We start from the raw sequence: 18,910 nt of genomic DNA on the forward strand, positions 1-18,910 counted from the left end.
AAACTTTATGCGTCACGTATATTGTGCATGTAGTAAGGACAATTATATAATATTAATATTGTGTTATATTGCCATACAAAAACTTGAAAAAAAAAGTATTATAAAGCCAAAACTCGCTGGGGGCAGATTCACTTAACTTATCCTGGCATGGCCTTTGCATTTAACTAAAAGGTCCTATTATAGTTGACTACAGCGGTTCGATATGAATATTATAAATGAGTGACATAGCTCATGTAGGCACTTAGGCAGGCAAGCATGGTCGTTCGAATCTTAGCTTTTTTGAGTTTTTTGGAATTTAAGAGTCGCTTTTCGGCGAAAGAAAACATCGTGATGAAATCCGATTATTCCCAATATTTTGCCTTCCAGTTGAAAACTAGTGTCCACGCTCTACGTCAAATCTTGGGATTACTTAGCAAAGTTTACACCTTACGTGCGTTTACACATTATCCGATCCGATATCGGTTGTCGGAAGGATTTCAAAGGCAAAAATCAAAGATGGCGGCTTAAATGTAGGTACGGGATATCTGTCCTACATCGGATATCGGATCGGATAATGTGAAAACGCAGGCTCTCATGGATATAGATAGCTCAAATTAGGAAAAAAAACTTCAAAAAAACACAGGTTACGGTGACCGCTTTTCATTAGGCGGACCGTATGCCTGTTTGCTACCGACGTGTTTAGAAATACACTTTTATTTCGAAAGCATTTTTATTCATTTATAGGAAGAGAGCAGCGCCGGCCTATCCACGTTGACTTGCTGCAGCAGCGAGTGGCCGCTCCAGCACGGCGCACGACTCCGGGGCTATCTTGATGTAGCCCCCCCCCCCTTTGTCAGACCAACTGTTCTTTAAGAAGTAGAGGGTGTCAATGGAGACCTAAACACACTTTTGATAAGAAAAAGTGCTGGTGGTAAGAGCATTTGACTTTCCTTCCGGAGATCAGAGATTCGAATCTTGGCTTTTTGAGTTTTTTGGAATTTAAGAGTCGCTTTTCGGCGAAAGAAAACATCGTGATGAAATCCGACTATTCCCAATAATTTGCCCTCCAGTGTCCACGCTCTACGTAAAATTCTGGGATTACTACCCAAAGTGTACCTCAGGCTCTCGTGGACATGGATAACGCAAGATAGACAAAACTTCAAAAATACGCTTTTATTACGGAAACATTTTTATTCATCGACCATAATATAAAAAGATACATCTTATCGCCTAATCTTTATAGGAAGAGCGCAGCGCCGCCCTGTCCACGTTGGCTTGCTGCAGCAGCGAGTAGGTCGGCCGCTCCAGCACGGCGCACGACTCCGGGGCTATCTTGATGTAGCCCTCCTCCCCCACTTGTCCGACCAGCTGTTCTTCAGGATGAAGTGGGGGCATCCTTGGAGTCGTCTTTTGAGCCCCAGCCGACGGCTAGGGACTGCGTGGTTGAGGCGGGGTTTGCTTTGACCGCTGAAAAAAAACATTTGTCAGTGATGCAGAAGACATTTCTAATGAACACAAGTTAAATTATAATCTATTGAAAATATTTCAACTTGTGCTGTCTTAAAGTAGCCACACTACTATGTATATAAATTAAAACCGAAATAAATTACATATATGAAAGAAAAAGTGACCAAGTCCTCTGGTGCCTGAGGCTGGAAACGAACCAGCGTACTCTCCAATCGCGGGAGATGCCTCTTTATCCGCTCGGCCACCCAGGTCACAGCTGTCGAGGTCGAAATTATCTCTCATATGAGTAATCTATACAAGGACTCCTCAGCCTCAGGCACCAGAGGACTTGGTCACTTTTTCTTTCATATATGTAATTTATTTCGGTTTTAATGCAGAAGACAGACAAAAATACATTAAAAGTACACATTACGAAACAGGAGAGAGACTAACAGAGGCTAAGGCAGTATTTATATCGTGAAGAAGGTTCTTCTGCGGGCGAAGGACTAGCACGCTAGTTCGATAAACTTTATCCCTATCGCTGGCCTGACATTTTATCGTATATCACGCGACCATGTTTGCCCGAGACCAAAAGAAGACCAAGGCGCAAGCGAGCTAATCCAGGATAGTTGGTCCTGTCAAGGTAAAGAAAAAGAAGTTAGGACATGTTGTGGTATCTCACCATTTCTTGTCGTTCAGAACTCCGCTCTTGTAGTAGATGAAAGTTTTGGCCATTGCGTCGACTAGCACCACAGTAGGCGCATGGTTCTTGATCGCCACCTAAACAAGAAATGATTATTCCATGTGGGCAAGTGTTAATTTAAACGTCAAACTTTATGAAATAAACACGTACACACGTAACACTTGAACAGAACACAGGAGAACTTGAACTTGAGCTTGGTAAGACATACGAACATAAGTGCGTTTTCACATTATCCGATCCGATATCGGATGTCGGACCGATATTCCATACATTACAGGCGCCATCTTGGATTGTTTCTATTGAAATCTTCCCGGAATCCGATATCGGATCGGATAAAGTGAAACCCAGCCTAACAGTAAGAGGTGCTAGAGTAAATTCTGGTTGGTACCTTGAGAGCGTCCTCATTGTTGGCAGTGACGTTGACATGTCCGCTGATGTGCGTCACGGGGGACACTTTGGTGTCCTTGCATTCCAGGACCTAGAAATATAACAATTGAACATCGATTAGTAAATTATTTCTGTAATTTAACTACAACCTATTACATCTCGGGATCGATTTTTCATAGAAATCTTGGAGGTCTGTTTGCCACGCTCCATAAAAAAGGAACATGCGCCACAAGACCATAGAGGAATAAGTAAGGGAAGAGTTGTAACTCCATACATCAGTAAATGCGAGTTATTTGTAGTGACATCTATCGTCATTCACTCGTCAATCACGCGCCAACTAGCGTAAATTATCAGTACTGCTACTTGTCAATAGACGTCACGACGAACAAAAAGTCTATTGCTCAACAATTTTTAGCTAATATTACAATAGTATTAATCAGTACTTTGCTTTCAATTACTTCAGCTTAAAATATAAGGTGTAAACTGTTTTAATATTACATTTTTGGCAGACGCAATAGTGTCGGCACCTAGTGTCGAGTAGCAGTACTGATAATTTACGCTAGTTGGCGCGTGATTGACGAGTGAATGACGATAGATGTCACTACAAATAACTCGCATTTACTGATGTATGGAGTTACAACTTTTCCCTTACTTATTCCTCTATGCACAAGACAGACAAGCAAGAGTCAAATTCTGCGGACGCTATTTTTTGAGCTTTTAATACAAAACATGCCTTAATATGTTGCGCAGAAGTGGGTCGGGCCAGATCATAATAGAACAGTCTGATATTAGACAGAGTACCTTAGCTTCGTAGTCGTACTCGTCCCAGGCGGCGAGGCCTTTGTTCTGGATGTAGTCATAGGCGAAGCTCGGCCAGGTAGGCCCGCAGCCCTGCGCTCCGAACCTGGACAGAAAGTAGTAAAGTAACACCAAATTCCGTAACTCCGTTTGAAAAGCATGACAAGACCTTAAACAAAACAGAGCGGTATCAGCTTGTAAGTTTTCCCGTCCAGCCTGTCATTATAAAGGCCTAGATGTCTCAAGGATGATGGCTACTAGAGACATCTATACATTTTACGGCTTCTCATAGTCGACGAGACAGTGGTGAACACTAACTTGAAGAGTGTGTCTTCCATAGTCCCTGTCACGTGGAACACCATACTGAGAGGTACCAGTTTATTGGTCTTATTGGACAGCGCAATGAAGAAGAAGGTCCAGTGTCTCCAAGATGGTGACTGAGAGAGGTGAAAGACAGCGGGATCAACTTGGTGGTCTTCCAGCGATTCCGGGATGACTCAAGATATTTTTATCCTTTGTAAGTCAATATATTACTTACGGCTTGCCTCAGTCGACGAGGCACTGAGGACTGAGCGGCACCAGTTTGTCGGTCTTCTTGAAGAGAGCACTCTACGTGGAGCCCGTCAAGGCATGTCTCCTAGAAGGTGGTTAGTACCATCTATACTCCAATACTCACGGTTTGTCGCAGTCGACGAGGCATTGAGGACTGAGAGGCACCAGTTTGTTGGTATTCTTGAAGAGAGCACCCTCCGTGGAGCCCGTCATGGCATGTCTACTAGAAGGTGGTTAGTACCATCTATACTCCAATACTCACGGTTTGCCGCAGTCGACGAGACACTGAGGACTGAGCGGCACCAGGTTGTTGGTCTTCTTGAAGAGAGCACCCTCCGTGGAGCCCGCTACGGCGAAGGCCCAGCATGAGGCACATGTTGTTCCTTGATCTATGGGTAGATTTAGACACATGTTCATCAGTGTTTTAGTAAAATGCAAATGTGATGTGCAAAATGCAAATGGTTTTGAAAAAATAAAAAAAAAATGCTGCTGGTTTTTTACGATCCAATATTTTCAACTTCATGACTAGAGCCAAAGAGCTTGAATTAAGACTCGAAGGTTTTCGAGGACTAAGTAAATCTTTGCAATCGGTTGCACCAAAGTTGTCACCGATTGCTAAACTTTCGCATTTTTGCAACAGTTCACTGCTTAAGGTCTTAATTTAAATATACTACCGGGTTGTGCCCCAAATGGCTATCCCATAAGTGAGAGCGGGATCTTGTTCTCGCTCTCGCGTATGCGATGACCTAGGAACGCCCTGCAATATGTTAGGGCAATAACATTCCGTCCATAGTAACTGGCCCTAAACTTCATATCTAACAGGAAAGTAGACTTACAGCGCACAGGCGACACAGCCCCATGCTTCCTCCAATCAAACTCCTCAGGCAGCTTATCCGACGCCTTCTTCACTTCATTCTCCGAATACGGGAACGGGACCATCCCCACTTCAGCTACACCCCCCTCAGGCTCCCTGACCCCGAACAGCTGGCTGATCTCCTCATCCAGCCGGTCGGCCAGGAAGTTGACACCCATCTTGAAGCTGGAGGTGGCTCGGTTGCCGGCCTCGATGAAGCGCGAGGATTGAGTGAGCAGGTTCTTGCGGACTGCTTCTTCGGCTGGGTCGAGGTAGTTGCGTTTGAATTCGTTTTTGAAGCTGGAAAAGAGCACACATTCATTTAGCGTACCTATATTACCACTTGATTACTTGTGATTCAGAAACTTGTGAGTTTGGGATGCGACAGCAAGCGCAAAAGAGGTTGCTTCACAGTATAAGGATGACTCAGCAATAATTCTCCTAAGAAATTTTGCGCCGCGCGGTTTGTCCTTGAGTAGCGCTCTGCGCGAGCGAGATGCAGAGAGTACATGCGGAACCGAATGATGCCGGTCGCGTCAGTACGCGCCGCACTGCGTGGCGCTGTCAATGTCGCGAGCGGCGCTTGCGAGAAAGCCAAATACCCATCGCAGGAGATTAACTTTCTACTGAGTTGTCCTTATACTGTGGTTGCTTTAAAAAAAGTTCAGGGTCGCCTCCAATTTTGGTTTTGTAAAAATACTGAAAAATAATCTGAATCATATTCTTTAAATAGCTGGCAGTAGACCTTTCTCAAGAAGCATGTGTAGAATGTGTAATAGTCTCATAAATGATGCTCAATAGTGCGTTTCTCTATTTGCCCAATAATCGTTAAAACTTATACATGTCTTTAGGTCCTATATCTCCTCCAAAGTTCTGTGTCTTCTGGCGATGAGTGGCGTCCTCGATGGAGTCGATGGTCTTGCACTAGTTTGCTGGTGTCAGGCTTGATGGGGGAGAAGGAGGGAGAGAGGAGTTTGTAGTTGTGGATCTAGACATCGCTGGCGTCATTGTGCTACGGACTCCTTGAAAATGGGGTCTTAACACTTACCTGTCAAATTTAGGTCCAATGTCCCCACCAAAAGGCAGCGATAAGTCCTGAACAGGGTTGAAGCTCGACAAAGTATCAGTAATCCTGGAGAATAAGCTCTGTCTCTTCTGGCGAGGAGTGGCGTCCTCGATGGTCTTGCACTTGCTGGTGTCAGGCTTGATGGGGGCGGAGGGGGGAGAGAGGACCTTGTAGTTGTGGATGTAGACGTCGCTGGCGGGACCGAGGATGGAGCTGTCTGTCATCACCGAATATCTGAAGAAGAAGGGTATAGGTTAGCTGTTTGAAAATGGTTTGAAGCTGTTTAATTTGATGTTTTTGGGACTATATTAGGAAACTAGGTACAGTCAAAGCAATAATGTGGACACGGACAAAAATAGGTATACGTTAGAATTGTGGATACTTTTTTTGGCACTATGTCCACGTCTATATTCCATACCTTGACTGTACTACTTAAATACTAAGCTATGTTTATGTCATCAATACAATCTCAAGTTTGATAACTATGACGATGCGTAGCCAAGATGCCATTGCCAATACCAGAAAATAAATGCGTCTCATTAATATCTATGCAAGAGTTATAGAAAGATTAACGTACCCTTAGTTAGTGAATGAAAGATTGTCATCTTGGCTAGATATCCAGAAAATTCCAGGAAAATGGTAATAAATACATGAGTTTAGAGTTGATTTAGTACTGACCTGATTGGAACTGGTCCATCCTTCTCCCTCGCAACCAGCATCTCGTGAGTGACTGTAAGAGTCTCCCCTTTCACGGCGCCATTTTCACCTGGTTTGCCCTTTATTACCTTCCTCCATAGTTCTGATTTTGCATTTCCTGTGGGAAAAAAAATATTTTAATTAGATTTTAAAATCAATCGACCCCTTACCCAATGGAATAAGTAAGTTTACGGTACACACACAATCGGTCCCCTAATCACGTCAAACTCGTCTACCTTACTAAGGTAAGGTATTTTTTGTGCTAAGGGGACCACTGGTTGAGTTCATCGGACTACAACGGTCTGTCAGTTGTTCGTCCCCGTCACCGTGACCTTTAACTTCTAACTGAGAGGCCGTTACCGACCGACGAACTAATGTTCGGTGCTCCCCCTTTAGTTTCAAAGCAACCATAACCATATACCTAAATCCTGCCAGTGGCCGTATCATGGACGTGTTTTTGTCACTTGTTATATCATGCATCACTTTCGCACATACATATTTGTTAGAACGTGACAGACAGCCGTCCATCTTAGCCCTGCAGGTGACTTACCTACGAAGACATAATCGCTCAAGTCAGGCAGACCAGGGAAGGACTTTTGAGCAGGAGCAGCCAATGAGACGACGGTGCGTGAGCAGCGGTGAACCTTGTTCTTTCCTTCTTCTTCTTCACGAATCTGGAATATTTACAATAGAAACTGTAAAATTCTGGAATAGGTCTAGGAGGTGCCTTACAACGTCTAGCCATGTTGTAAGGCACTAACTAACACTAAGGCCTAGACCTATTCCAGAATTTAGTAGTAAGAGGCCAATTGTGAGCGCTCCGTAACGAACTCTGCCGGATAATAGGGAAGATATGAAAATTACTACAATGAGCTACGACGGAGCATGAACGATATATCCACGCCATCAGATTATTGAGGTAGGTTGCCTCTAGCAATCTAGACTCGCTAACAGTGTTCTTACCACTTTTAATTTGGATTTAAGCTTTGTGGTAACATTTTTCAGCTTTGTGCTTAGTAAGAAAGGACTTCAGATTCTAGCTGGCTATTCGAATGCCAGAGTTTGACCACCGAGCTACATAAGAATACCTTAGCAAAAACAAACTTTGAGGAACAAACAACTTTTGCAATATCGATGACATACCTACCGACCTGACCTGCCTAATACAAACGGCTCTGGTAAGTATGTAAATGAGGCTTTTGATAAGCTCACCACGTAAGGTCACAGATTTTTTTTTACATTTAAAGGTACATACCTTACACAGGTTTGTATTCTGTCGTTTTTGTTTATGACCTAAAAGATTAATGCCCTTATTCATAAACGTATTCTAAAGTTATCAAGCTGATAAAGTTCGTTTGTCGCTTTCCGACGTATTTGTGTGATAGAAAGGGACAAACGAACTTTATCGGCTTGATAACTTTAGTGTACGTGTATGAATAAGGGGTAAAGTCAGGTGTACCTCAAGGAACTCCACTTTGCCGTCCGGCTTTGGTGATCGGTACACGGTGTTGCCACCCTCCATGGTCTTACGCATAGAGTCGGATTCAGCGTGCCACCTAGAATTAAAGATTTATGATGACATTAAGCTGAGCACTGATGGCACTATATAATCAGTACCTAAGAGCGTCTTGCTCTTCGTTCTTTTTCTGTCTTCTTCCAACGCAATTTAGCAGACTGACTACTGACTCTTGTATAAGTAAGATAAGTGTAATTGGGCTGACTTGCTAATTTACGGCAATATTGGAGCTCATGAACATGTAAAATGGTCTGGTTGTCAAAATGTTAAAAGACGAAGTCGAACGGCCTGATTCGAAATCGTTTCGTCATATTATTAGATAGAAAACGATAGAAATCGGATTTGAATAAGCATCGGTTTAAGAAACGTCTCTGTGCTCCGTTCGCGTGGTATCTCAAAAGCACCGAATACAGAAGTAAAGCTAGGTACTACAGAAGCAATAACTTACTCTATTTCAAAGCTCTCTGTGAACCCAGACAACGGTACAATAAGATCCTCGTGCAAACGCATAGACCGGTCGAACTTCGGTTTAGGCGGCGCCGGTCCAGAGCTGCCAGAGCTGCCAGAGCTGGTCCCGGGCAGACCGAACCCTGGGACTCCCGGGATCGGGAGCGGCAGACTCAGGTCTGGGAGACTGAGACCGGCCGGGAGGATGTCGGAGAGGGACGCGAACGACTTGGTTTGCTGCTTGCGGAAGCTTTTCACCATCTCGTCGGATGATCCTGTGGAAGAAAGTTAAGTTGGTGTTCATGGATTTTATCATAGATGGTAGGAACTTGTATTTGACGGCATCATGGTACTACTATTCTAAAACGATAGGAGTGATGTTCAGCAGCAGCAGATTTTCAAGTGTCTTTAACTACTTATGTGCAACATTTTTCAAACACTCATTTGCGAGAAAAGTAGGTATAGTACTCATACATTATATTGTTTTAATCGTTTGTTTATCTCTTATGCCTTGAAACTGTGCCATAATCAAAGTTTGGCTTTAAGGTACTTTCGCTTTTCAAACCTTTTTATTGAGATTATTAATCATGTACATACCTAAAGTAGGTATACTTATCTTCGCAATTTTTTTGTAATTTTGTCGATTCCAAACAACTACCTATGCGTTTAAAAACCCTTTCACCACCAACCGGTAAAGCCCCTCGGGAGTCTTCGAAAACAGATAGCAAAAGTGCATTTTATCCACAAGAGTAGAAAGTAGTTTCATACAAATTTTAACTTGATGTTCTAACTGGTAGAATTTGCCTATAAATTGTTTAATATTAAAATGACCTTCGTGCCTTGAAACCCTCGCAGCGCTCAAGATTCCACCAAGACTCGTTACGGTTGTGGTTCAATATTGGAATATATAGTCCAACACGATAAACACTTACCAAAGACCTTATCGAATTGGCCATCAGAGAACGGGATCGATTCTTGAACATTGCTGACACCTTTGTTCACGGACTGCGGCAGTTTTGTCAGTGTGCCGGTCACCGAATCTGCAATCACAAATAAAATAACAATTCCCATTTCAAATCGATAGCGTACATAGTTCTCGAGATATAAAGTAACTGGCCCCGTAGCCGAATGGCATTTCTCCGACGCCAAACGAAAGCGATACGCCGCTGGCTCTGTCGCGCCAATACGCAAGCGCGATAGAGATAGATATCTACTAGCGCTTCGTTTCGTGAGCGTTTCGTGAGCGATTGTGCCATTCGGCTAGCCACCCTGGTGACCGTAGAGCTGGCGACTTCCCCACGCAACGTACCAGTATTGCGATACAGCGTGGAGATGTCGCCAGCATCCTTGGTGTTAAACCTTTTTACTATTTATACTATTTGTATTTCGAACAGTCTAACATGTTTTTTATATCTGTCATATTATTTTCCTTCACTTCTCGTTATGAACTAGACTAATGTGGTCGTATTATTTTCTATAAATAAATTCTATTCCTTTTTACCTCTGCTTTTTCCTCTAATATTTAGACTTGGTACATTGCTGCAAGGGCCTATTTTAGATATAAGCTAGCTTTTAAGTTTTATGATTAGTTTTAGTTTATATATTGTGTAAATTTGTTCATGTAAATAAATGATCTTTACCTCCGAAACCACCGAAGAGTCCAGGCGAGGCGCTCACCACTGTTGAAACATAATAATTTAATGAAATAATAATTAGTTTTAAATGGGAGACAATTAGTGTCATTGATACCTTAAGTCTTTTATGGCAAATAACCTAGGACCTAGTCACAAAAACTTATAAAAATTGTTGTGAATTGCAACCAAGTAGGTAGTGGAGAGAGTCATAAACAGGGCCCGTAATTTTCATGCCAATGACATCACTTTGACGTCACGTTGCATATAGGTGATTCAAATAGTTTTATTGTAATAATTAATCATTATTCATTAATCAATTTAATCATGTACAAATGACTTACAAAGAAAGCTATTCATACGTGTTATTAATACCTACTTGATACGTGAAACGAAAAGGAAACAATTTGTTTTGTTTTAATGATTTATTGAAATATGGTAACAAAACTATTTAATAACATGTATGTATGAAAAATAAACAAATAATTTAATTTACTTTTCACGTATCAAGTAAGTATTAATTATTTCACTTATGAATAGATTAGTTTTGAAGTCATGATTTAAATGATTGATGAATAATGATTAATTATTAAATAAAACTCTTGAATCATCCTATATGCAACGTGACGTCAAAATTATGTCATCGGCATGAAAGTTACGGGCCCTGGGGGCCGATTTTTGAGTCTCACGGCGTTCGAATTCAGAAAATTGTCACTGAAAATAATAGGCAATTCACCGTTTTCAACCGGTATTTTAGTGACAGTGAGACTCAAAAATCGGCCCCCTGATCATAAATCCGCTTTCACATTATCCGATTTCAATGATGAATCGAAGGATTTCAAAGGAAAAAAACCAAGATGGCGCGTGTAAAGTATGGGATATCGGTCCGACATCCGATATCGGATCGGATAATGTGAAAACGCACTGGGACCTACGCCGCTGTGGCTCCGGTCAGCTTAACCGCAGTCAGTCGGGTGTATTTATTTCTATTATGATACTGGCAGGTCAGGTCCAACCCCTTTAAGGATAAGAGAACGGGTTTCCAAAGAAAATAAAAGAATACCGGTCTGATCAGAGCTAAATATAAAGCTAACAAGTTTTCTTATGGATGGAATAACACATAACATATGGATGGAATACTATACATACATACATATGTATAGTGAGTGTCATTAAGGTCGTAAACAGGATGTTGTTGTCGAGTACGGGACTGACAAAGCCTATAAAAAGCGTACCCCAGGGTGGCTAGCCGAATGGCACAATCGCTCACGAAACGCTCACGAAACGAAGCGCTAGTAGATATCTATCTCTATCGCGCTTGCGTATTGGCGCGACAGAGCCAGCGGCGTATCGCTTTCGTTTGGCGTCGGAGAAATGCCATTCGGCTACGGGGCCTGAAATGTATGGGCTTTTTAGGCTTAAAACTATATGTATACATTTTGTAGGCATCATCAGTGTAGTTATATTTATTTTAGGTGGCGCTAAAAATGGAGTTTTATTGAAACACGGACAAAAAAGGACGAAGTAAAAATACTTCTTTATCAGATCAAACTGGGATCCAATTGTAATTACTTACATCCTCTGAGAGATACTTAAATCAGATATCAACTTATCGTATTATGTAAAATAAAGTTTCAAGGTTAATTCACCGGCTGTTTTTACATGCTGACGTTATTTAAATCCACTGGTTGTTTATACACAAATTACACAATAATAATAATTACATAATGCCGTGGACCAGTTAATGATAAAAACAGCAATTTCCGTATAAATCCGTAATAAGTTAAGTGAAGGTGGAAAGGATGCTATGAAGACAATTAAGCCACTATCAGGTGTTTGTGAGATTGTCAACTCAAAATATAATTTAACCAGAAAATTAAAATTTGGAAAGAACCCCCGACATAGTGGACATTTTTTCATGAAACATGGCTAAGAACACTCCCGACTAACTCAGCTTTCAAACAAAAAAAAAAGATATCTAAATCGGTTCATACACAGACAGACACACACACAGACAGACAAACAAACAGACAGACAGACACGTCAAACTTATAATACCCCGTCGTTTTTGCGTCGGGGGTTAAAAAGGTATGATACACAGACAAATTATCATTGTCACTGATTTTGTTCTGATGAGCTTTGGCTTAAATTCCGAAATCTGAACTATGTACCTACATTCCACTGTGGTGGGTGGGTGGGATGCTAGCATCCAGGGCATATAATCAATAACACATCTAGAAATTGACAGGACAAGTTATTCTGGCACCATCTAGATATTACTCCAACCAGGCAACTCAATCTAAATGCAATAATAACTGATAACCTCTTTTACCAATAAGTAAAATATGTAAGGTTTTGACAGCAGAATATTTTTTTAGCTATCGTTCATCTCACCCGGCATCAGTTAGTTAAAAAATGTACGGACAAGGGCGAGGAAATACAAGTTAAATATTATATCCCATATTATTTAATTTAACTTTATGCAAAAATTCACACCTCCAACGGGATTCGAACCTGCGACCTACTGCATTGCCGGTGCAGCCGCTATGACCAACTTGTAACTTAAATATTTATTACATAACGCTCGCAGACGTTTCTGCATGACAAAATTGATAAAAAAGAAGTTTAGATATGTGTATAAAAAATGTCTTTATTTAAAAATTGACTTAACTGTCCTTATTTTTAACTCGTCCGTAAGAATGAATGTGACCTTACTGCAGCAAGGTTCACTGGTCACTTAAGTTTACATCAATTTAAATTTTATCTAACTTTGTACCAGTATGTAGATGAAAACTAGTATTAGATATATCTTAGGCAGACTTTCCAAACCACCCCAATGTGATGCTGTTGACCAACACAAGGATGATGCTGTTGTCTTAGCAATATTATATGTCTCTATGATGTCATGATCTCATATTCAACTAAAAAGTCAAGGTTCGAACAATCATTTAGGTATCTTTAAATAAAATAAAACAAGTATTATATTCCAATTTGACAGGGTCACTTTAGACTTGTACGGGAAAAGCTACCTGCAATTTTTTACAAGGTGCAGTAGCACATGTTTCTATGGATAGCATCCATAGAAAGATTAGAAAGCTTTCCATAGAAAATGAAGCGCGCAGAAACTTCTGCCCGAACCTGACCTGGGACCCATTTCTCGAAAGGTATTAGTCTAAAAATATTAGTGTGTTGTCATGGCAACCCATACGATTTGACAGTTCGTGGACTAATATTATTAGTCTAATATCATTCGAGAAATGGGCCCCCGGTCTAAAGTGGGTAGCTTAAAAAAAATCTTACCTGCAGCGCAAAGCGCCACACATAAAACTATTCTCATCTCAACCGGACAAAATAAACACTATAAATATATCCACTCTGGCTTTGTACCACAAAGCCGTCTCGAACGCTACTGGGGTATCCCCACTATATTGTATGTTTATATAGAACGCTTACAAAAAGTTTACTTGGTAAGTATACTATTTTTAGGTAAACCTAGCCAAAGTTACGATCGCTTACGCTTCGCTAAGGTCTGGCTAAATGAAAGCTGAACCCGCAAAAACATGGCAATTTAAAAAAAAATTGGAGCAGGCAACACTTTCATTACATGGATTTACTTTTTATAATTTCTAATTTATTTTCAGCACTTATTTTACTACTTGGTTATGGTTTTATTCATTATTCTTTATAAATTACGCTGTTACCGAATTCAAATTTTACCGAAATGCATCCGAAATTTGTCAGTCCCACTTTTTTTTTTCTTGGGGACATTTTTCTACAGGGTTCAATTCAACTTTCATGACTGCGATTCGATCGCTACATAGCGTCAACGATTGTCAATTGTCACTTCGGCTAGGCCGATCCAGTTTAACAACTAGCTATTTGATCAATCTCTTATTGTAGATTAGACTTACCTAATCTTAATTTTAGTCGCAGAAGTAAATATAGTATGAGCAATGAATTGATCTTTTTGACCTAGGTACTTCGAAATTTAAAAAATTCGAAAGATTTTCTCATTTTGATTAAATTACTTACACATTTGTTAAATTTGCATCCACTTTTGATGACGGGATCGTATGAAACGAGGAAGACGCTACGGGAGCGATTTGCTACAATGGAAAGGAGCCCCCCCCCCCCCCTTTCGATTTGGGAATTTAAGTTAAATATACTAGTGTTATTAACTAGATTTATCGCAAAAAAAACTACATTCGGAACAACTCAGTTAAAAGAAGATATTGCGAAAAAATCTTTAAAATCGAGATTCCGCTCTCGACAGTTTCCTCTTTCGAAACTTAATCAATCGTAACGAAATTTGAGAATCTGAATAACAATGAAATAATCTATCTATGTCGGGTTTAGTTTTTTCGGCTAATTGTTACCAATTTTGAATACCACACCTTTTTTGCGTCATAATCAATATGGCTGTTTTTGGAAATTTTTCATGGGCTCTAGCGTCTTTAAAAATAAGAATATCAAAAAAATCAAAACGGTTCGACATAGATAAAATAGTTATTTGTTATACAAGGGGGCAAAGTTGTATTTTATCGCCGAGTGTGGAATTGAAAAACGAGCAAGTGAAAGGATTCTATAGTTGAACCACGAGCGAATCGAGTGGTTCGAGAATAGAATCCTGAACTTGCGAGTTTTTTAACACACGAGAAGTTAAATACATTTGCACCCGAGTGTAACACAAAACTTTTCCCCTCACTATAGCGAGGAAACTACAACGCAAAAAATGCGTTTATCACTGCTTCCAGTAGTTCCACAGGTGGTAAAAATCATCTTTATTACTAGATTCACCTACTTTTATCAATTTTAAAGCAGTTAATTTGACTTTATTCAAGGACAAATTAATTTACCCACTAGTGGATAAAATGCGTTTTTACCCGCTGGTATTAAAGGACAAAACACGTGTTTCCGAGTTAGTGAGGGGAAAATAATAATAATGCGTTGAAAAAATCATTCCTCTATCTTCATAAACCAGGAAGGAAATAGTCGAGAGCGTTTGTATGGAGAACTGACCCCTCCTGTATCGTTTAAAGGCATTCATTACATACCTAGGAACTGATTTTGTAGTTTCATCAGCAAAATGATTATAATCAGAACGGACGCCTTCGAAAACTATAATCTCTCTAAACAGCACCTACGTACCTCTACTCGTTAACTCTACTTTTAAACATCCACCAAATCAAGGCACGCGAGCGCTGCTAGCTACTTCGAGTCTCTAGAGGTATTCCATATACCTCCTCTTCTCTCCTCCTAATATGACTATGATCTCTTCTGCTTTTGTTTCTTCTTATGCAGCACTGCAGCAGTGCAGTGGCAGGCCGGCGCTACCAGTAGCTCTACATTTCGAGTCTCTATACGGTATGCTACCACTTCATCTAACACATCCTGTAATATAAAAAATAAGTTTATTCTCGAAACTTTTTAGCAAATCCCTTTGACTGAGTTTCTGCCTCATAAGGTACTTAATTTGTGGTGTTTGGGTCGTTACGAAGTACCTATCTTTAGTTTTTTGTCTAAATGTCCTAAGAGATGTCGCTGTCCCAGACGCAAACTGGGTAACGCTAGTTTTTTATGGAATACATACTAGCTTTTGCCCGCTGCTACGCTCGCGTTAGAAAGAGACAAAAAAGTAGCCTATGACAGTTATGACACTCTCCATCCCTTCAACTATCTCCACTTAAATAATCACGTCAATTCGTCGCTCCGTTAATCCGTTTTGCCGTGAAAGACGGACAAACAAACAGACACACACACTTTCCCATTTATAATATTAGTATGGAATACCTCGATATCGTAAATAGGGTGTTTTGCCACAGAATACATATTGTTTTGCTCAAAGAAGATTTTATTTTTACAAGCTTTTATTCAACTTGTCAATATGCGTCAAAACGTAGAAGCTTAATTTGACCCACTTCCCGGATTCCGATTGAGCAGAATTTTTGCACACGTATGTAAATCACATGACAATGCAATATTATGGTATGATGGAGCTGATCTGATGATGGAGCAGAAAGGTGGTCATAGGAACTCTGTTATGAAACGTCGTATCGCCATCGAGTAAGGGGTTTTTAGAAACGTCTCGGAGAGCAGTAGATGACTGTTGAAAGAAAGATACAGTCGGCGATAAAAGCTTGTGCTAAAAATGTTAGTAACGTAGTTAGTATGACAATGAAATGAAACGTACTAATTCGGCAATAGCTTGTCGGACCAGCTCGGTGAAGTTTGGCAGCCTGGCGGCCAGCATTTGTCCTGTACTCTCGTTCATCGTGCATACGGTCAATAAATCTGAAAAACAAACACTACTTATTTTAATAGGTACCAAAAAGATATTATGAAATGCCAATATGATTGACATAGCCATTGCTGACTTTCTGTTCTTTTCTCCAGTGTATCTTGTCTTGTACTATGAAATTTGCTATATACATTTTATTATAAACTAGCTTTTGCCCGCGGCTTCGTTCGCGTTAGAAAGAGACAAAAAGTAGCCTATATCACTCTCCATCCCTTCAACTATTTACACATAAAAATCACGTCAATTTGTCGCTCCGTTTTGCCGTGAAAGACGGACAAACAAACAGACATACACACTTTCCCATTTATAATATTAGTATGAATGACCATCTCCATTCTCCTTCAATGCTCAAACGTTAACTGGAAGAGATCCCTTAAAGGCATAACTTCGCCTTTGTACCAATGATAAGCTTTTTTTCTTGTGTGTTGTATTATTTTCTGGTACAATAATTTTCTCCTCACTATAGCCAGGAAACTACAACGCAAAAATGCGTTTATCACTGCTTCCAGTAGTTCCACAGGTGGTAAATCATCTTTATTACTAGATTCACCTACTTTCATCAATTTCAAAGCAGTTAATTTGACTTTATTCAAGATCAAATTACTTTACCCACTAGTCGATAAAATGCGTTTTTACCCGCTGGTATTAAAGGACAAAACACGTGTTTCCGAGCTAGTGAGGGGAATAGTGTTTTACTACTACTACTACTTAAAATTTACCCCTACCCCTACATTAGGTTATGAGCCCAGTGGGTACTAGTACCACTAGTACCAGCGAGGGTTTGATAGCTTTACATTGAAGTCGTATATTTCTAAGTGTAGTTTTCAAACCTGACCTTGTTAAGATGTCTAACAATAAGTATTTTGTGTTTGTTCGCTGTCAGTACTTATCAAACTTCTTACGTGAAGATTTTTCCTTATTTGTCATCATCTTGTAAGATCACGAGAGTTGTTGGTCAATTTGTTTTCCTCTTATTATATTATTACTTATGGCATGTCTAAGATAGGAGTGGACTATAGGGGCAAGGACTGCAAAACATTAGGTACTTAGCGTATCTAATAGTATTAACTTTAGCTGAGATCCTTGCCAATAAACTTTTCTATTGACTATCATAATGAAATTCAAATTAAGAGTGGACAGGCATCTTCTGGGCGAGCTCACTCCATCGTAGGCCACGTCTTTGCCTTTGGCTAGTCTGTGGCCAAGAGTAAGCCCATTTATAATTTAAAAAAAAACATATAGTATAGGCACAGTATAATAAAGAGTACTATGTATAGGCATATATGTGATGCGAAGGGATGAAAGTCATGTGACGAGAAAGATAATACGAATGAATGTCGAAGGAAGTAACGGGCAAAACAGAAGAAAAGGTGGATGGACTGTGTGAAAGATGTTTTGAAACCGAAACAAGTGAATGATGAGATGACGGGTAGAGAGGTATCGAAGAGAATGACATGCTGCGCCGACTCCAAATGACTGGGATAAGGGCAAGCGAATGATGAATGTAATTTCAGTGTCTAAACTAGCCCTAAAGGGTGAATAATTATGTGGTGTACGCAGTACGATTCATTAGCACTTAGCAAGCAAGTAAGCTTAATCGTGATAGTCTCCTAAATCAGCCTGTATTCGTATAGTTAAATCTCTGTAATTTCATATAAGGTTAACATAGACAAACAAATCTGTTCTAAAAACTTACTTTTCTCCAGATAAAGGACTCCAATGACATGATGGTTTTCGTCGATTCGACACACTGTTTCTTCAGTTATGTGCGAGAAACCCTGCAATGACACAGGATGGTTTTTTTATTTGCGATAGTTTAAGGGTTGAATTTATAAGATACCTAAGTTAGACTAATTTAATACTGAGCACATTGTTATTCCTTTGGAAAATAACGACTTGTAAAACTCTTTTTCTCAAACATGCAATGAAATATTGTCTTTACGTTCCTTAAAATGGGCTGGGAAGTATCGCTTTTTGGGCGCAACAACTCGAGAGGACTGTAAAGGGATTTCATATTATTTTTTAGGCCTAGGCCTGCAAAGTAACTTTTTTTTATAAAATATTGTCCTTTAGAGCATTTTTATTTATTTCATTGTATGTTTGAGAAAAGCACTATACATGCCTCGGCGTGAAAACGGATTCCCGGCCGCACTGCACTATATACCCACTTGGCCGGAAATCCTCATTTTCCCGGCCTCTGATGTAATGTACTATTTTTACACAAATTTCAAGGCAGCCCAGAGCACCTCTTTACCAACTTGACACTGACGCGTTCGGTAGGCTGCTTAACGGATGTCGACTTAAAATACTTATTATTGCCTTGTCTACAAAGTATACCTGGGCCATTTTTTTAGGGTTCCGTAGTCAACTAGGAACCCTTATAGTTTCGCCATGTCTGTCTGTCCGTCCGTCCGTCCGTCCGTCCGCGGATAATCTCAGTAACCGTAAACACTAGAAAGCTGAAATTTGGTACCAATTTGAATATCATTCACGCCAACAAAGTGCAAAAATAAAAAATCGAAAAAAATGTTTTATTAG

The 18,910-nt window shown here is 40.2% G+C and overlaps 1 protein-coding gene across 1 annotated transcript; it reads right to left on the reverse strand.

Annotated features, from left to right (window-relative positions):
• Positions 1 to 1,145: 1,145 nt before the first annotated feature.
• Positions 1,146 to 13,497, reverse strand: LOC125237911 (counting factor associated protein D-like). The gene is given in 15 exon segments (XM_048145147.1): positions 1,146 to 1,328; positions 1,331 to 1,446; positions 2,108 to 2,205; positions 2,517 to 2,606; positions 3,317 to 3,419; positions 4,128 to 4,254; positions 4,702 to 5,018; positions 5,767 to 6,018; positions 6,463 to 6,598; positions 7,031 to 7,154; positions 7,940 to 8,036; positions 8,445 to 8,718; positions 9,376 to 9,483; positions 10,084 to 10,122; positions 13,375 to 13,497. Coding segments are annotated over 15 exon segments (2,037 nt in total). The 5' UTR covers positions 13,412 to 13,497; the 3' UTR covers positions 1,146 to 1,209.
• Positions 13,498 to 18,910: the final 5,413 nt, after the last annotated feature.

Source organism: Leguminivora glycinivorella, chromosome 22, assembly GCF_023078275.1.
Source record: "Leguminivora glycinivorella isolate SPB_JAAS2020 chromosome 22, LegGlyc_1.1, whole genome shotgun sequence".
Taxonomy (NCBI): domain Eukaryota; kingdom Metazoa; phylum Arthropoda; class Insecta; order Lepidoptera; family Tortricidae; genus Leguminivora; species Leguminivora glycinivorella.